General features: G+C 27.3%; 1 protein-coding gene across 21 annotated transcripts in view; it reads right to left on the minus strand.

Moving 5' to 3' along the window:
• The window catches only part of LOC106788730 (longitudinals lacking protein, isoforms A/B/D/L-like), a 267,171-nt gene that overhangs the window by 134,030 nt on the left and 114,674 nt on the right, over positions 1–18,467 (minus strand). Inside the window, exons 7-8 of one of the 21 annotated variants that reach the window (XM_014752226.1) lie at positions 9,730–10,113; positions 6,814–7,361 (exon numbers count right to left, since the gene is read on the minus strand). The exons of 17 other annotated variants lie outside the window; for them this stretch is intronic. In XM_014752226.1, coding sequence (XP_014607712.1) covers positions 7,054–7,361; positions 9,730–10,113 — 692 coding nt within the window. In that variant the 3' untranslated portion in view covers positions 6,814–7,053. Of the gene's footprint in view, positions 1–6,813; positions 7,362–9,729; positions 10,114–12,248; positions 12,605–14,066; positions 14,444–15,957; positions 16,463–18,467 lie in introns of those variants that run through there. 3 more of the 21 variants (XM_014752263.1, XM_014752256.1, XM_014752237.1) reach the window with 3 other exon arrangements.

Raw genomic sequence — 18,467 nt, forward strand, 5'->3', positions numbered from 1 at the left:
TTTTTTTTTTTTTTTTTTTAATTTATTTATTTTTTCTTCTTTTACTGGAAAGATGAAATCTGTGAATTTTGTCAAATCGATCCTCTTTAGAAAAAGAAAATAATATCGTCTGCTCGAAAGGTTTGGCATTTCTACGTGAAAGTGAATTTTTATTTTGTGTACGATTATTTATTCTTCATTCCTTTAATTGTAGTAACTTTTTATCCACTTTTTTTCTTTTCTTCGTTTCTTTCTTTTTTTGTTTTCTTTTTATCCTTTACATTTTCTTGAAAATGATTCGTAAAAAGCCGACTAGTAAAACGTCTTCCTTACGATATATTATATTTCTAATTTTTTCTTTTTCATTTTATTTTATATATAGGTGTATACATATTCGATTGTTCGAAAAGTAATTTCATTTTATTTCCTTTCCCCCCCCCTGCCTCGTTACTGATAATTAATTTCAGTGATTCGTAAAAATCTAATTGAGAAAGAAATTAACAAGATGAAATAAATGTCAACGATTGATATTAATTGGTTAATAACATAATGAAAAATAATTGACATGAGTGATTGAATGTTGGTTTTCAAATTTATCAAATAGAAATGAATCATTATTTTTTTTAATTTATCTCTTGAAAAATATAAAATAAAAAAATGAAATTTCATTTCCGAACAACCTAATATATAATATATATAATATATATATATAATATATATAATCTCTATATACGAAGGTTCGTTTCTAAGTTATTTTTTCTCTCGCATCGTTTCAGTTTAGCGCAATGTTTCTCTTATTCTTCTTTTTTTTTTTAAATATTATTATTATTATTATTATTATTACTACTAATATTATTATTATTATTATCATTAATTATTATTATTTTGTTTACTTTTATATAAGTATTCATTTCATATAATAATAATAATAGTTTTACATGCGATACTTGAACTATTAATTGGTTTTTTTTTTCTTTTTCTTAAATATTCTTTTATAATAATATTTTTGATAATCGTCGCTTCTCTCGAGCTAATTATTTGACAAATTGTACAAAAAGAAAATAAATAAAATAACAATCGAATTTTTCTAAACGATAAACTAACATTGCGATTATAATATTCGTTACTCTCGATAGGACGAGACAGGAACTTTCGAGAAAGTTTGTTTTAAATAAATCGTACTATTAAATCAAGTCTTTTTTAACTTATTTTTTCTTTAAAATGTAAACGAACGATTTATAAAGAAAGAGAAGAGAACACAAGCACTTCTAATCTGCCATAAATCGTTTTATCTTAATTCTGCATATATATATATATAAAAACAAACAAAAAAATAAAAATATGTGTGCATACATATATTTATGTAAAAAATAAAAAAGGAAATTAAAAGAAAAAAAAAAGATAAACAACAAGAAAAACAACAACAACGAAAAAGCTGAATGGAACTTCGATTCTCGTTAACATAGATATTTACGTTTTTGCAATTAATTAATTATTTCATTACTTATTCTTACGTTTCTAATAATATGTGGCAACGATCGATTAAACACAACGAAACGTACTAAAAATTTATTCTCTTAATCTTCTAATTATTATTATCATTATTATTATTATTAATAATATTATTACTGTTATTATTAATAAATTTTATTTTTTTATGACTAATTTTTTTTAGTTTGCTCGTCATTTTCAATTTAACCGACCGTTACCGATTCGTCGATTGTTGCTTTTTCTTTTTTTGGCTTTTTTTTTTAGACACGACGTTATAATAATTACTTGGAAATGTAATCACTATGTCGACATATTATTATATTAAATTATGCATATGTTTCATCTAATATGGAGAGCCTATCGAATGAACGAGGAAGATCCTACAGCGTGCGTTATAAAATCTTTAAATCTAAGGACACACACCACCCATTTTTCATTTCTTTCACACACTTTTCGTTTTTTTTTTCCTTTTTCTTCTTTATTTGTTTTTATCGACGAAATTCTTTTATCTTTTTTTACTTTCCTTTCCTTCCATTTCATTTCATTTCATTTCATTTCATTTCATTTCAATTTCATTTTATTTCATTTGTTTTTCTTTTTTTTGAATCTTGTTCTCTCTTTATCAAAACGATTTGTATTATTCTTCAAAAAGTCCATTTTGTTTATTGTGCTTTCAGCACGAAATATTGAAGAATAATTAAATCGTACGGGACTAGTATAAAGCTGCATACTGTATATACAAATATCACAAAAATAAAATACAAGAGAAAGTATATATATAATATATATATATATATAAAAAAAAAAAAACAATTTGTCCACCCTAGATTGCACGAACGAATTCACCACCCGACCAATGGTGAATTATTTCTATTGCCATACTATATATATAAAAAAAAAGAAAAGGTGGAGAAAAAATAGTTATTGCAAAAGAAAAAAAAAAAAGAATACTTAACAGCTTAAAATTATACTCGGACGAACATCGATTAGGAAAAATTGTATATGTATAATAGGACAATCATCATCATCATCATCATCACGTGACTAGAGATCGAGATTTATGTTTTTTTCTTTCTTTCTTTTTTTTTTTGTTTTGTTTTAAATAACAATTACGTTTCATAATGCACGGCTAAAAAATTATTTCAAAGCGCACGCACAATTGGTTGTTCCTTTTGTTTTGTTTTTTGTGTCCATTTGTTTAGTTATTTTCCATTCACGTATGATGTTACAAATATACGCGTGTTGGTTTTTTTTTTTATTTCTTCGAATGTCTCTCATTATCATTTAACTTCAAACACACACGCTCGCGCGTGTCGTGTGTGTGTATCTCGTGATTAACAATTAAAATTAATACTTAATAAATTAAAGGAAAAAAAAAACAGAATATTAATTCAAAGTGTTCGAGGTATACGAAACGATAGGAGATCGATTGAAAGAAAAAAACAAAAAACAAATAATAATAAAATAAAAATTAAAATATTTACTGCAAGCAGCAATTTGAAAAGAAAAAAAAAGAAAAAAAAAAAAAGAACGTTAATTATTATTATAATCTAAGAAATCATATATTGCAGCTCATTCTTTTTTTGTTTTGTTCTCTCTTTGGATTCTTCTTTTGATTGCAAAAGAAGAATACGCATTATACTTATTGAATTTTCAATAGGTTGCCGTTTAAAATGAATAGCAAAAAAAAAAATCAATCATTTTCGCCGATTACACATTTGGTATTCTAATTCAGAAAAATTATTATCACACAATCGTGTACGCACGTCTTATTATAAAATCGAATATAAATTATTATTCTTCTTGCTTCTTCTTTTTCTTGTAGATTATCTTCAAAATCGATGCATCGTTTATTTGTTTTATATATCCTTAACGTTTATAATATAATAAAAAAAGGATATACAACGATAGCGAGTTCGTATTGTTATAAAAAAAAAAGAAAGAAGAAAAAACAAAATCAACAAGAACAATTTGTATCCGGTAAAATAAAAAAAAGAAATAAAAATAAAAAAGAGAGAGAAGTCGTCGCACGTCAAGTTTCGTAATAATAATTTTTCCTTATGAAGCAAATGTAAAAAAAAAAAAAATGAATAAATAATAAAAAAACAAGCGTAAGGTAAATAAAATAAATAAAAAAAGAATGGCAATTAGGCGAGATGAGCTCGCATGATAGCCTCGGTCTACTTAATGTTATGAACGGACAATAGGTGTTTCAAAAAGCTGGCTTCGATCCTTGACCTATAAGGGCAGTACTGACAGGAGAAATGGGTCTCGAAGGTGACCATTCCGCATCCCATCTTCAGATGTTTTCTCAAATTTGATGCCCAGGCATACATCTGTCCGCAACGTGGACATACGTGCAATCTCGGCCTCATTATCGGAAATAGTGGTGCATCTGTAATTTAACAAATTCACAATTTTTCAATCGATTAATTTTCTTTAATTATGTGTTATTATATATATGTATATTGTTGTTGCATTTTAAAATCATCGTAAAAATGGGAAACGCGTGTTGTGTGCCTCTCTCTACGCGATTGTTTTTTTTTCATCATCTTCTCTGTTAAAACAACAAATTTATTTTTATTTATTTATTCTGTTTTTTTTTTCTTTTTTTTTTTTAATTTTATTTCAGAGTTTTTTTTTTGTCAAGGATCATGTGTCATAGGATTTTAGAGTTTGGGATTTAAACGAACGAATAATAATAATAATAGTAATAATAATAATAATAAGAAGAAAAAATAAAAATAAATAAAAACAAATGAACACAAGTATCACATAAAACAAAACGAAAGACAAATTGAAAAAAATTAATAAAAATCAAAATAATAATAATAATAATAATAAATAATAATAATAGTGTGTGATAATAATTGTTGCACGCTTGAAATATTATAACCCTTTAACGTAGCAACGAAACGCATGCCTCGCAACAGAATATTTTATTTTTTATTTATTTTTTTCTTTCCTTTCGGCTTACAATCGTTTTTTTATTTCTTTTATTAGGGTAAGAAAATAACACTTTGGTGCTTCGATAGAAAAGAATAGAACGATTTTTATATATATTATATATTAAAATATATAATATATATTATACATAATATAATAGTAATAATAATAATAATAATAATAATATCATCGAGTTGCTTGGAAAGTTCATAACGACGAATATTATTTCTTTTTTCTTTTTTTTTTTGCTTTAAAATTTTTCTCTAACTCGTTCAAAAGTTTTCCAGTGACCAAATATAATTGCCAGGAAAGTTGTTTTTTTTTTTAACAATTTAGATAAAAAAAAAAACTGTTGAATTTATTAAAAAATATCAACAAATCGTTATGAACTTTTCGTACAAGCTAATACAATAATGTATAAATATTATTATTATTATTATTATTATTATTATTATTACTATTATTATATTATCATCATTATTATTAACATTATTATTATTATTATTATTAATATTATCATAATACATACGAGTATATATAACGCATTAGATATGATTTTTCTACATCAGACACATCGTTCATGCTTTTTTCTTGCTCCGAGTCCTTCAAGGGAGCAACCCTTCAACAATTACACTGACACGCGTGCGTTTCTATATCGTGCATTATGGATACTTACGGTTTTACATCAGTATAATACATGTACTATATATATATATATATCTTTTTAATCGTTCAACACATTAGCAGTGACGTTGATATCCTTCGTATCTGAAAAAAAAAAGAAAACAAGAACAAAAAAAAGAAACTTTTCAATCAAATGGAACACCCTTTTTTTCTTTTTCTTTCTTTTCTTTTTTTTTTATGAAAAAACCCCTGTAATAAAAAGCACAATAATCACGATAACGATTATTCGTATTAATTCACATTTAATCGATTAATTCGCAATCTTTTTATTGTTCATTAAATATAATAATTGATCCTTATTACTTATATATTTTAATATCATAAACTAATTGGCTTTTTTTTGTTTTGTTTTATATTTAAATGCACTTTCATATGACATTGATTTAATAGCTAATGCTAAAAAATAATATATAGTTTTTTTTTGTTAACTAAATGGGAGAGAGGGGGGGATAATATTTACTTAGCCAGGTTATTTTTGACGAACGTTAATTTTTGTCACACGTTGTAGATATATAAAAGAGAAAAAAAAAATGGGAACAAAAAAAAAGTAGTGATTAATCGTTAACAACAATAGTGTTTTATTTATTCTCGTGTTAATGGTCTGTGTAATTGGCATTTATTATTATTATTTATTATGCAAAACGTTTGTCGAAGTCCACAAGTTGAACAATCACACATTGCTGGTTATCCATAAATGATTCTCGATGATGCTTACGTAAATTCATCTTCCAATGATAGACGATGATTCCGCGATGTCATTGACAGATATGGAAAATTCTTGATACCTGAAAAATAAAAAAAAACTTGTCAGTGGAAAAATATTATTATTTAAATAAATATATATATACACATGAGATTTGTATTTAATACGTAGGAAAAATTTACAGCAGACCAATTTCATTTAATTCGGCAAATTTTTGTTTAATCAATGGAAAAAAAAAAAAAAAGTAATATCTATTTGATAGAATATAATTTACAAACAAATTACAAGTTATAATGTCGAAACACGCAGTATAACACGCAATAATAAATTTCTTTTTTTTTTTTTTTTTTTTTTTTTAATAAATCATTCGATAATCTTTTTTATTTTACGTTAGAATTAATTATTGGAATTTATTATCTAATGAATAGGAAGAAAGAAAAAAAAAAAAGTAATTGCATTGAATAAATTCTAATAACGCACATATTTCTAAATATATCGTCTTAAGGATAATAGTTTGAACAATTTTCAACAATAACGGAAAAGAACAAAAATATATATATTTACACGCATACACTTAACCGGTTATAATGATTTATAACAATCAACAACAAATTATAATATGTTCATTGATAAGCGTATTTTCAATATTATCGTTTATAATTAAAATCGCAATAATTGTTGATTAATATATCGAATAATATGTAAGACAATACTGAATTTAAGCAACTTTAAAAAATTGTTCACTCGTTGAAGCAAAATATAAATAATTGACAATTTATTTTGTTTTCATATTTAATCGAGACAAATTAAATAGAAAATTTTTCATTTAAATTACGTTGTGACCGGTCGTGTATGTATTAAATAAAATATGATTAGCTTAATTCCCGTTGTTTCCTTCTGCACTATAACAATTAATTTTTTACAACAATTGAAACTCTTTCAACTTGAAAAGAAAAAATTTCATTTAACAATTCTTGTACATTAATTTGAAATTAATTACTTGAACCTGTTGTAACGTCAAAATAATCAAACACAATACTTGTGTTGTCACATGTTACTTCACACGATGACATCAAAATGATAAGAAAAAATTTGTTAACAAAACAATTACTCTCCTCCATCAACCGTCTCCACCTACCCATATTACTCTAATAATACCGAATTACGGGAATTAAGTTAACCACCGCTAACATATTTACGAATATAATGAATTCATTGTTATTGAGCAAGCACATAATTAACATTTTTAATCAATTAAACATATGAATTCGTTGTATATGTTTTTGAAGACTGCTCTTGTATTTGGTTCTGTGAGGACAATAGGGACAACATTCTTGAGGATCCTTGCCACATTCGACTTTAAGATGATTCTTCATGTTCCTCAGCCAACGATACGCTTTACCACAGGTTGGACACTTGTAGCAACCAGGTCTACGATCAAGACAGGTACTCAATCTTTGGGATGGCCTAATCGCTGGATAAAGCATCGTGTATGATATCTTATGAGATCCGAACATTTTATCCTGATAATATGGTTGATAGTATTGCCAGGTGTAAACTGAAAAATAAAACAAAAAGAAAAACAACTTAGATCAATAATATGTTTGATATTCGTAAAAAGAACACGTGGGGGGGGGGGTGCATTTATGTATGTATGTATGTATGTATGGACATGTGTGTTTGTGTGTATGTGTGTGTATATATACTAACTCTAACAAAATACAAAAATAAACGATCAGAGGGCTAACAATTTGTATAACAAACATTCCAACGTGTGTAGTTTTCTATGGGTTTTCTTTTCTTTTCTTTACTTTGCAAAAGTATTATTACCATGTGGATGGAATAACTAAATTCTTTTTTTCATTTCTTCCAACTTGAATAGAAAAAATCCCATCCAACACCATGATAAAAATTGTTGATTAATTAGTAAATGGATTAAAAGAGAATGACGATTGAAGATAATTATTTAAAAACGTACCTGTTTGTTCGGTTCCTAACGTAAAAAAAAAAGAAAAAAGAAAAAGATTTATAACAACTCGTAATTATTTTATCGTTTTTTCTTTTCTTCTTTTTTTTTCCTTCTTTTTGTTTTTTCTTAAATTAACAATTAGTTAGCAATCGCAAAGTCCTATGACATACGTAATATTTATCTCGCATTTCATTTTGATGTTTTATGATTTTGTTTATTTAATACCTGTTATATATTCATTTTGACGGAATATCGAACAGTTATAAACACACAATATACATAAATATACATAACGGTTAATAAATATATATTATTTAATTCTCTCGCGTGTACACACGAAATAAAAATTAAAATAATAGAAACAAAAATATATTGCTTATATGGGACATTTTAATGTAGTACAAAGTAAAATTCAATTTTTTTTATTACACATTTAAAACAAATGATTGCATGCACGAGTATGCGCATTTGTAATATAAAAATTAATTCATTTTTAATCATACATATAAAACCTGTAAGAATTAATTAGCCTTAAAACAAAACAAAAAAATACATAATTAAATTTATTGTTCCTGTATCATAGTGTTTATGCTGTATATCGAATAATGAAAATTAATATAATGAACTGTTGATAATTTTCATACCTAAAAATATTCACGAACAAGTTTAACTTTTTAAACGATCGAATCCCCTTGACAATTTTTTACTTGAGCTTTGATTATCAACGAATATTTTTAAAAATTATTTCAATTATTTCGTATTCTAGAAAAATTCGTAGAATTGAGTAGGTTAATTAAACTTTTCTCCAAAAATTTAAATCGTTTAGGATTGCACAATCAGAAAACATTGCACACTTATTGTAACATCTGATAATTTTGTTGTATTATACCAACGTAATAATCACGAAATTTGTTTGTTACGATTTCGACAAAATTAAATGCGAATTATAAATAAGTTAACATGCTTACCAATTAATTGTAATTGCCAACTTACAGTTAATTGGTTAAACAATATCTTTGATCGTGTGTTTTTAAAGAACAATGATTACCCTGTCATGTTGAATATGGTAAATTTGATATAAAAAATGTAATAAAAAATGTATATTCATCGAATCAAATTAAATTACGAACAATTCCACCCTACGCTTGTTTCAATTATTATTAGTATTATTATTATTACTATTATATTATTATTATTATTATAATTAATAATATCATTTTAAAGATCTATTTACATAATACTTAATAATTAAAGCGTATAATAACTTTCTCTTTGATGGAAAGGGGGAGGAAGGAAGGTTGATTGATTGATTGGTTTGTTTGATTGCAATCTACAACGGCAAGCATTACCAAACCTTAAATAAGTATAGTTATTTTAACAATTCAAATATTCGATTAAAAATATTCGTGGCAAGTATTTGGTCATTGTTTGTTTTATTTTTTTATTTTTTTTCTACGATATTCGATCAATCATAATTGTACCCAATTTTCCGATGACTATAATCACCAGATATACAATCTTCTAAATATATATATTGCATATATGCATAAATGCATTGATAATAATAAATGTATTTCAAAAATCAAGTATCAAAGAAGAATAAGAAGAAGAAGAAGAAAAATCATCATAGGAAAAAAGCATATATTTGGTCTCGTGAGAAAATTATTTCGTTATTAAAACCCACATTGCATTTTCGATTGGTACTTGAATTATTTTTCTTTTATCTTTTTATTTCTTCTTCACCTGAGGGGGGGGGGTTGATGATGGGAAGTTGGAAATGGGTGGAGTATTCGTACATTTCATTAATTGGTTCGTAAACGAAGAAAATAAATTGAAATAAATATATATGTAACGAGGAGGGTGGGGAGGGGGGGGGAAGGGAAAAGAATTATTTATGCGGTACTAGAAAAAACATTTTTTCCCGGATGATTTGTTCTAATGTGTTGATAAAGATTACCACGTTGTTTGGTACGATGAACGCAATAAGGACACTTGAATTTTGGTTCCTTGCCACATTCGTGTCTCGTGTGTCTCAATAATGTTGCCCGATGTTGATAACCCTTTCCACATTTTTCACAACGATAAGGATAATCGTTCTTATTTTTGGCCATCCAATAAGCTGCAAGATCTTTGATCAACGGTATCATAGGATAACTAGTTCGACTTCTCGGCAAAATATTTTTCTGCATTGTAGCACGGTGGTTTTGTAGTTGTTCCAATTCATATTGCAGTTGTTGTTGTTGCTGAAGCTGATTCTCTTGTTGTTGTTGTTGTTGTTGTAGCTGTTGTTGATACAATTGTTGTTGACGTCGTCGTCGTCTCCTAATTAGTGGTTGTTCATCTGGAAGAGATAAGCAAAACAAAATACGAATCACGGTTAGTCGTCATTTGATATTTAATTAGGATTTTTTTTTTACATTATCATAATGATGATGATGTGTGATGATGATGGTGATGATGATTACCAATTATTTATGGTTTTTTTTATCCTTTATTTCTTTTTTATTTTTAAAGCAACGAAACAAATGCGATTATGTTGATTGGTTGTTGTTTTTTTTTTTTTTACACATAAATTACATCGAAGTCGTTGGATTTTTGTTCTTTTTCTTTTTATAGTAACACACAGCAATGAAAAATATTCGCTTATCTCATATATTTGTATATTGTATAGAATATATCCTATATATATAAATATGACGTTGTTGCTAATTGATTATACAAAATCAAGAAATACCCTCCCTCCTTCTATAATAATAATAATAATAATATAGTAAATAAATCTGAATTTAGATACGTTTAAATTTCGGACAATATATATGTGATTTAGATATTTTGATTAATTCTAGCATCGAGCATCCTCGTCCTTGATTATTATCTTCATTCTCGTCATCTCGTTGTAGAAGATGATCGATCACCTGCTGACCTAAAAAAAGCAAACGAATACTATCAGAATCTCGATAATTATTTTATTTATAATTAACGTTTCAATCTAAACGATTAAATTGATTTTTATGATTCAATGAGAAAGATGAGAATGATAATGATAATGGTACTGATGATAATGAGTTAATAATTTATTTAAAAAAAAAAAAAAGAAAAAATAATCGAAATATAGATAATTATTATAATAATTCTCGTGATAAGAAAAAGGAGAGAATGAGAGAGAAAGAGAAAGAGAAAGGAAGAGAGAGACAGAAAAAAAGAAAAAGAGAGAGAGAGAGAGAGAGAGAGAGAGAGAAAATTAAAATTCTTCGTTTTTCTCTTCTTTCAAACGATTTTATATTTGTTCTTCTTCTTCTTCTTTTCTTCTTCTTTTTATTATTATTATTATTATTAATATTATTTAGTGTTTTTTTGTTTAATCGTTTGTTTGTTTTTTTTATTAATAATTGTTCGTTAATATTTATCATTAACTATTACTCGTATTATTTTGTTACGTGTAATTAGGGTATATTAGATTTATATTTTTTTTTTTTATTCACTTTTATACGTTTGTTTTTCCATTTTTTTTTTGTTCGTTTCGTTTTTTTTCCTTTTTTCTTTTTACTTCCTTATCATATTTATTTCTTTCATAAAAATATTATACGTGATTCAGGTCCCTTTATCTTCTAATTAGAATGGTTTACATGTGTAATATGATATAAATTTGTGTAGAAAGAAAAAATAAAAAACAAAAAAAAATAAAACGATTATAAAAAAAAAAAAAATAAAAAAACCAGAATTGGAGAGATGGTTACACAGATTTATCTGAACTCAAATCATAACGCACAACAAACACTCACACACGCGCATCATACGCAAAACGTTCGTTCATGAAATAGTATAAATAATAATAATTCTATTTTGCAACTTGCGATACGAGTTGAGTTCAACGAAGAATACGTCGTCGTCATCGTAGGGGAAATTTCATTTGCACAATGAAATAAAATAAAATAAAATAAAATATATATAAATATATATATATTGTGTAAATAATCACACGCGTGTTATATTTTTGTTGCGAGTATAAATTTAGAGAGATCACAATTTGTAATAATCAAATCAAATCGAATCAATATCAATAACAATAATAGATAACAAAATTAAAAAAAAAAAAATTAATAATGAGAGATTGCAAAACAAAGAATTCGTATAAAAAAAAAACCAAAATTGTAAATGAATAATCAAAAAGTAAATTCCATCAAAAAAGAAAAAACAAAGTGAAAATAAATCTTCAGATCATTCGATTGCAACGAACTAATTTTGTTAAAAATAAAAGAAATTAATTTAAAAAAAAAAGAAAAAAAATACGCACGCGTAGGGAAAAAAAAAAGTATTATAGAATTAGTAATTAACAAATTCTTATGCGATTTCCCCTGACACCCTCATTCGTCCCTCCTTCCCCGAAGTTCTCGTAATCACTCTCACTTCCGTTTGCCCTCCTCTTCCTTCTCCTTTTGAATCCAGAGAAAGAGAGAGAGAGAGAAAAAACCTAATCAATAATCAAGTAGATCAATTTAAATCGATAACGTAAACGTTTTGTCCACGATGACACTGTCTAATATGTCGATAAACATGTCCACGTTGTTTCATCCTTGCAGCACAATAAGGACACTGAATTTTCGGTTCCTGCCCACATTCAAATTTGGTATGTCTCTTAAGGTGCCACGCGTGTATGTAGCTTTTCGAACACCTGGAACAGGTGTGTCTGTTGATGTCGCGCAACGATGAACTTCTTCTCCTCCTAGCTACCAATGGTTTTTCCTCCTCGCAATCGAAATCCTTGGAATCCTCCATGACCACCGCGCATACGTTATTGAAATCTTCCTCGATCTTGATCATCCTTTTCGTATCTAAAAAAAAACAATCAAACAAAAGGACCGACGGTTAGTTCAAAATTCACATTTCTTTCCGAAATACCAATTATTTGAGCATAATTAATAAACGTATAAATTCGTAACGTTTTTTTTTCTTTTCTTTTCTTTTCTTTTCTTTTTTTCTTTTCTCTTTTCTATTTTCTTATTAAACCCCTTTTTTAAAAACGATTGTTCTATTACTTTTACATTTATTTTCTTTATTTATTTCTTTTTTTCTTGTCGTCGGTTTGCTACTTTCGTAATTATAAACGGTGGTGGTGATGGTGGTGGTGGTGGGGTGGTATTGAAAATTATAATTAAAAAAGGAACAAAAAAACGTAACCAACCCATTTGGCAAAAAATGTGCGAGAAAATAATAATGAGAGAGGGGGGGGTTGTTGTTTTTTTTCTTTTTTTTTTCTTTTTTTCAACGATCGAGTTTTTTTATTGTCTTCTTCTTCTCCTTCTTCTTGTTTTTTTTTTATTTTTCTACGCACAACGTTTAAAGACAATAGTCACGGAAAAATTAGACGATCGGATCTAAATTTTGGGATGATTGATGAAGAAAAAAAAAAAAGAAAAGAAACGATAAATATTAAAAAAAAAAAAAAAAAAAAAAGAACCAGGGAAGGGTTTATAATAAGGGATTAATTATTTAAAAAAAAAAAAAACACAAAAAAAAACAAAGGACGAGATAGAAAAATACAGTTGTACAATATTTATCTAATATTTTCTATATAATAATAGATGGTACGATTTAGAACGATTTTATTCGATCGAAACGTACAATCGAAAATGTGAGATTGACAATTAATATTTTTAATCGGATAGATTAGATTAGATTATATAGATAAAATAGAGACAGAACGAGAATATAAATTGAGCACAGAGGTTGTTGTTGTTGTTGTTGTTGGTTGTGTTTGTTTCGTGTAAATATTTCTTTCTTAATCGTAAAAAATTTCATTTACTCGAATAATTTCAAAATTGAAAAAAGAAAGAGAGAGAGAGAGAGAGAGAGAGAGAAAAAAAAAGGAAAAAAGAGAGAAACGGAAAAGAAAATATTCATGATCAAGTGAAGGAAGGAACACACACTTATTATTGTAATTTGCAAAAATAAAACCTCCTCTCCTCTGCATACAACAACAAGAAAAAACAGAGCAACAATAATTTTCAGAGAGAATTTGAAGAAGATGTAGAGGCGGAGATGGGGGTGGGAGGTGGTGTATATGGTGGGGTTTTTTTTTAAAAAGAAGAGAGTGTGATGGGGATTGATGATTGTGATCGGGGGAAGAAAATTTATTAATCACTTTATTGGAACGAATCTACATCAGAGCGAGAGAGAGAGAGAATGAGAAAGTGTGTGTGTGTGTGTGTATGTGTACGTGTAAGAGAGAGATAGGAAAAAAATTGAATAGCCGATAATTTTAATTAATCGTAAATTGTTATTGGTTAATTATCGTTGATCATCCGATGATCACGGTAATTCAATGATGTATATACGTTGGCCTTTATGTTTCCTACGTATGTGTTCGGTAACGTGTGCCCTTTGTTTGCTGCGTCTACCGCAATAAGGGCATTTGAATCTTGGTGCTAATCCGCATTCGTAACGGAGATGACGTTTCAAACTTTTGAAAACGGTATAACCGTTGCCGCATTTAGGACAAACGTGATTGTTCCTCTTGTTTTCCCGACAATACCTCGTAGACACTCGTACGGGATTTTGTAGATTGGTATCGATTTTTCTATTGTTATATACTTGTTGTTGTTGCTGTTGTTGTTGTTGTTGTAAATTGGTCAATCCGTAAGTTCCATAAATCAGACGCAACGAACGGTCTTCTGAAAAATGAAAAAATAACGAAGGAAGAACGATTAGTTAGATTATTAATCGTATTATTAATTATCTATATTTTATTATTTAATTATTATTATTATTATTATTATTATTATTATTCGTATATATTTAGTTTCTTTTTTTCTTTTTTTTTTTTAATTCGTGAGTACATCCTCGAAGGCTTTCAATAATAATTGTTGATATTTAATATATAATGCAGGATTACGTTTCGAATCGTATACAGGGTGTCTTGTAACGTTAGGGTCTTTTGATTACGTAAGAATCAAATTTATTTCTACGAGGTTCGGTTTCCTTTTCTTTTTTTTTTTTTGGAAAAATATATATTTGACAATTTGTCAAACAGGACACCTTGTACAAAAAAGAAGAATATATATATAATATATATATATATAAGTATTATAATATAATAAAAATAAAAGAAACATTAACGTTTATCGTGCTAAGCCTTTCGAAGCTGGACACACAATTTGTTTATGAGAGAAAAAGGATCGAAAATAAGGCTTTTTACAAGAAATAATTCATTTCTGCTAGAAAACGAGGAAGATAATTACGTGCACATGTGAATATATATTTATATATATATTGAGAACAAAAAATCGAAAAACGATCATGACACATCGATCAAATATTTAAATAACGTGTATATATGTGTGCTTGTGTGTATGCGTTTGAAGTTCACCAGTGTATTGCGAGTGTATTCAACAATAACGAAACATTTTTGGATAAAATTTTGTGTATATATATATATATATATATATATATGTATATATGTATATATGTATGCACGTGAGTGTGAATATGTAAACATAATAAATAAAAACAAAAAACAATAATAATTTGGATTACCTTGATCTTGAATGCTTCATTGCATTGGTCGAAACTTCGACGTTGAATGAGGAGGATATCACCAATTGTTAAATAGTTCCGACCCTTTAAATTATTTATAAACGTAGACAAAATTCATCGACGAATTTTTAAATCTAATCGAATGACAAAGTGTTTTAGTAATAGTAGTAGTAGAATGAAAGATATTTTTTTTGATGGATGTATATATTAAAATTAGGAAGAAAATAATTATTTGAAAATGTCATGAAAAAGATTATGAATGAGATTAAAAACGAAAGATAGAGAGAGAGAGAGAGAGAGAGAGAGAGAGAGAGAAAAATTTTTTTTTTTAAGTGTGCGAAGAAGGAGAGAAAAAACGTTTATTGCTATAATTAGCCAACATGTGAACGAGAAAGAGGATGCATCCTACTATTTACATAAACAATTTGTGTATATATATATAATTCATTGAAAAGAAAAAAACAACAAAAATAACGAACGATAAAAAAAAACAAAGAAAAAAAGGTCAACTCTTCTTCTTCTATTCCTTCTTCATCATTGCAATATTGTGCTCTGTTCTCTTGTTCTTCTTTTTCTTCTTCTTTTTCTTCTTCTTTTTCTTCATCATCATCATCATCTTCATCCTCATCTTCATCTTCATCTTCTTTAAAACTCCCACGTAGATGATAACTGTTAAGACTTCAGATCAATTACGTATACCCTTTCCATAGGATGTTTCTTTCTAATGTGACAATAAATTTGTGAAGTTTGTTTGCTTCGTAATTCGCAGTAAGGACACTTGAACCTTGGCTCATGACCACACTCGTACCTGAAGTGCCGATTGCGATTGCTCTTCAATGTAAAACCATGTAGGCACTTAGGACAATAGTAAAGTTGTTTTGGGGGTAATTGTGAATGTTGCAATTGTTGTTGCTGTTGTTGTTGCTGTTGCTGCTGTTGCTGTTGTTGTTGCTGTTGTTCTGTAATTATCGTCGTTGTTGTTACAGTTGTCATATCGTTACAACTCAAACCGGTTGTAGTTGAACCAACACCACCTACAACACCCGTTGGAGGACCACCTGGACCACCTTGACAAGTTGGAACTCCACCACCACCACTTCCACCACCCCCACTTGCCGGACTTACGAAGCTCAGGAAGGAATCCATCATGAGGAGATCTGAAAAAAATAATACAAATTATTCGACGATGAGTACTAAGGATATATATCATTGGGATTTTTTCTTTTTCTTTCTTTCTTTTTTTTTTCTTTTCTTTTCTTCATACTTCACCCCTAAATTTTTGTTTTCTCTTTTTCTTAGATCGACACACACAACATGGCACACTGCATTTCTTAGGTTTCTTTTTTTTTTCTTTTAATTTTTYTTTTTTTTTTTTTTTCTATACCTGTGTGTGTTCTTCTTCTCTTTATTGATTTATTTTATCTTCTTTTATACCTTTCTTTTTTTTTATCTTTTTTTTTCCAAAGGATTGGGAACAAGGGTTCTCTTAAGGTTGGATCGGGATTAAACTGTCTAACTCAATATACCTATTCACGACGAACAAAAAATTATATTAGTATTATATAATCTAATTCTAATTCTTAATCCTCAAAAGATATATCCCGTTAATTAATTATATTAATTATTAAAATAGGTGTGAAAGTGCGTGAATCGTGGAGGAAAACTTTTCGCAAACGTTTCTTGCAGAACGAAATTTTTAGCAGATAAGATTTATATTTTGTGCTTTAAGATATAAATAGATAATCGGATAAATAGATGGATAGAAGAGTGGGGGGGGGGAGAGAGAGAGAGAGAAAAAGAAGATTTTTTTAATAACTTAAAGGCCGACAAAACGACAAAAAGCATGTTCATCAAGCGTGTTCTTGACTTGCTGCTTTCTTCTTCTTCTTCTTTCTTTTTTTATTTTCCTTTTCATTGAAAAAGAAAAAAGGAAAGCAGGAAGAAGAGCAAATGATGCAAATAATAATAATTATGTTAGTAATAAAATTCGAATTGGAAAGAAAATTAATTAATCAAAAACAAAATTGAATCACGCTAGTATCGTTCTGTCCGTCTTTCGGTTAATATAACTACGATCGTTAATTAAAACGAAATTAAATCGGAAGAAAAATAATAAAAAAAAAAAAATAAAAAAAAGTAATAATAAACTTAGTGTAGGAGAAAAGAAAGAAAGAAATAAAAAAAAAAAAAAAATTATGTTAAAATACAACATCATCGGTGCGTCAGTAATTTGCGAAACACATATTAAAATTATACATATAAAATTATTTTGATATTATTATCTAACAATAAGTAGCACATGTCAAACGAAAAAGAATTGCGTCGAGTGTGCGTTTTATTCTTTTTTTTTTTTTATTATTATTATTACTTTTTTTAGTCACACACAAGAATAAATTAAATAGGAAAAAAAAAAGAAAATAGAAAAGAAAAGAAGAAAAATAAAGAAACGAAAGTATTCAAAAAGGGACACACACGCGCACACACACATAGACTCTCGTGTCTTAAGATATCTGAACATCAATTTATTTTCATTTTACATATTTCCATATGTGGAATAATAATTATCACGTTTTGTTTATGGAAAAATTTACCCATGAAAAATATACCTAACTCGGGAATACTACGATCAGTGACTAGAACAAAATATTTTTCTTTTTATTCATATTCTTTTTTTTTCTTCTTCTTTACCCCATCATTTCCTTTTTTTTTTGTTTTAAAAACTAAAACATTAAACATCATAATGACGAATATATGTCACTGATCATCCACCGAAAAACGTAATTTTTAATTAACTTCCTTCGTTAATTTTGTTATTCTTAAAAAAAAAAAAAAAGGTAATTACTTTCGAATAATAATCTGATTTTGTTTTTTTTTTCTTTTTTTTTTGTATGTGTGTGGAATGTCGAAGGAAGAAAGTGTGATATATATATACGTGTATATATCATCGTTCTCTTATGATTATCATAATCATCGTAATCATCATCAAATTCGTCGCCTATCTAATTGTAAATCTAAAAGAAGATATATAATCGGTCATTTTTTTTATGTTCTATTTTTGTTTGATATATATATATATATATATATATATATATATATATATATATATAACAAACAGATAGACACACACACTCACTCATGCAAACACGCACACACGCACATAAA

The sequence above is a fragment of the Polistes canadensis genome, unplaced genomic scaffold (assembly GCF_001313835.1).
Source record: "Polistes canadensis isolate GaletaPanama2010 unplaced genomic scaffold, ASM131383v1 scaffold_152, whole genome shotgun sequence".
Classification (NCBI taxonomy): domain Eukaryota; kingdom Metazoa; phylum Arthropoda; class Insecta; order Hymenoptera; family Vespidae; genus Polistes; species Polistes canadensis.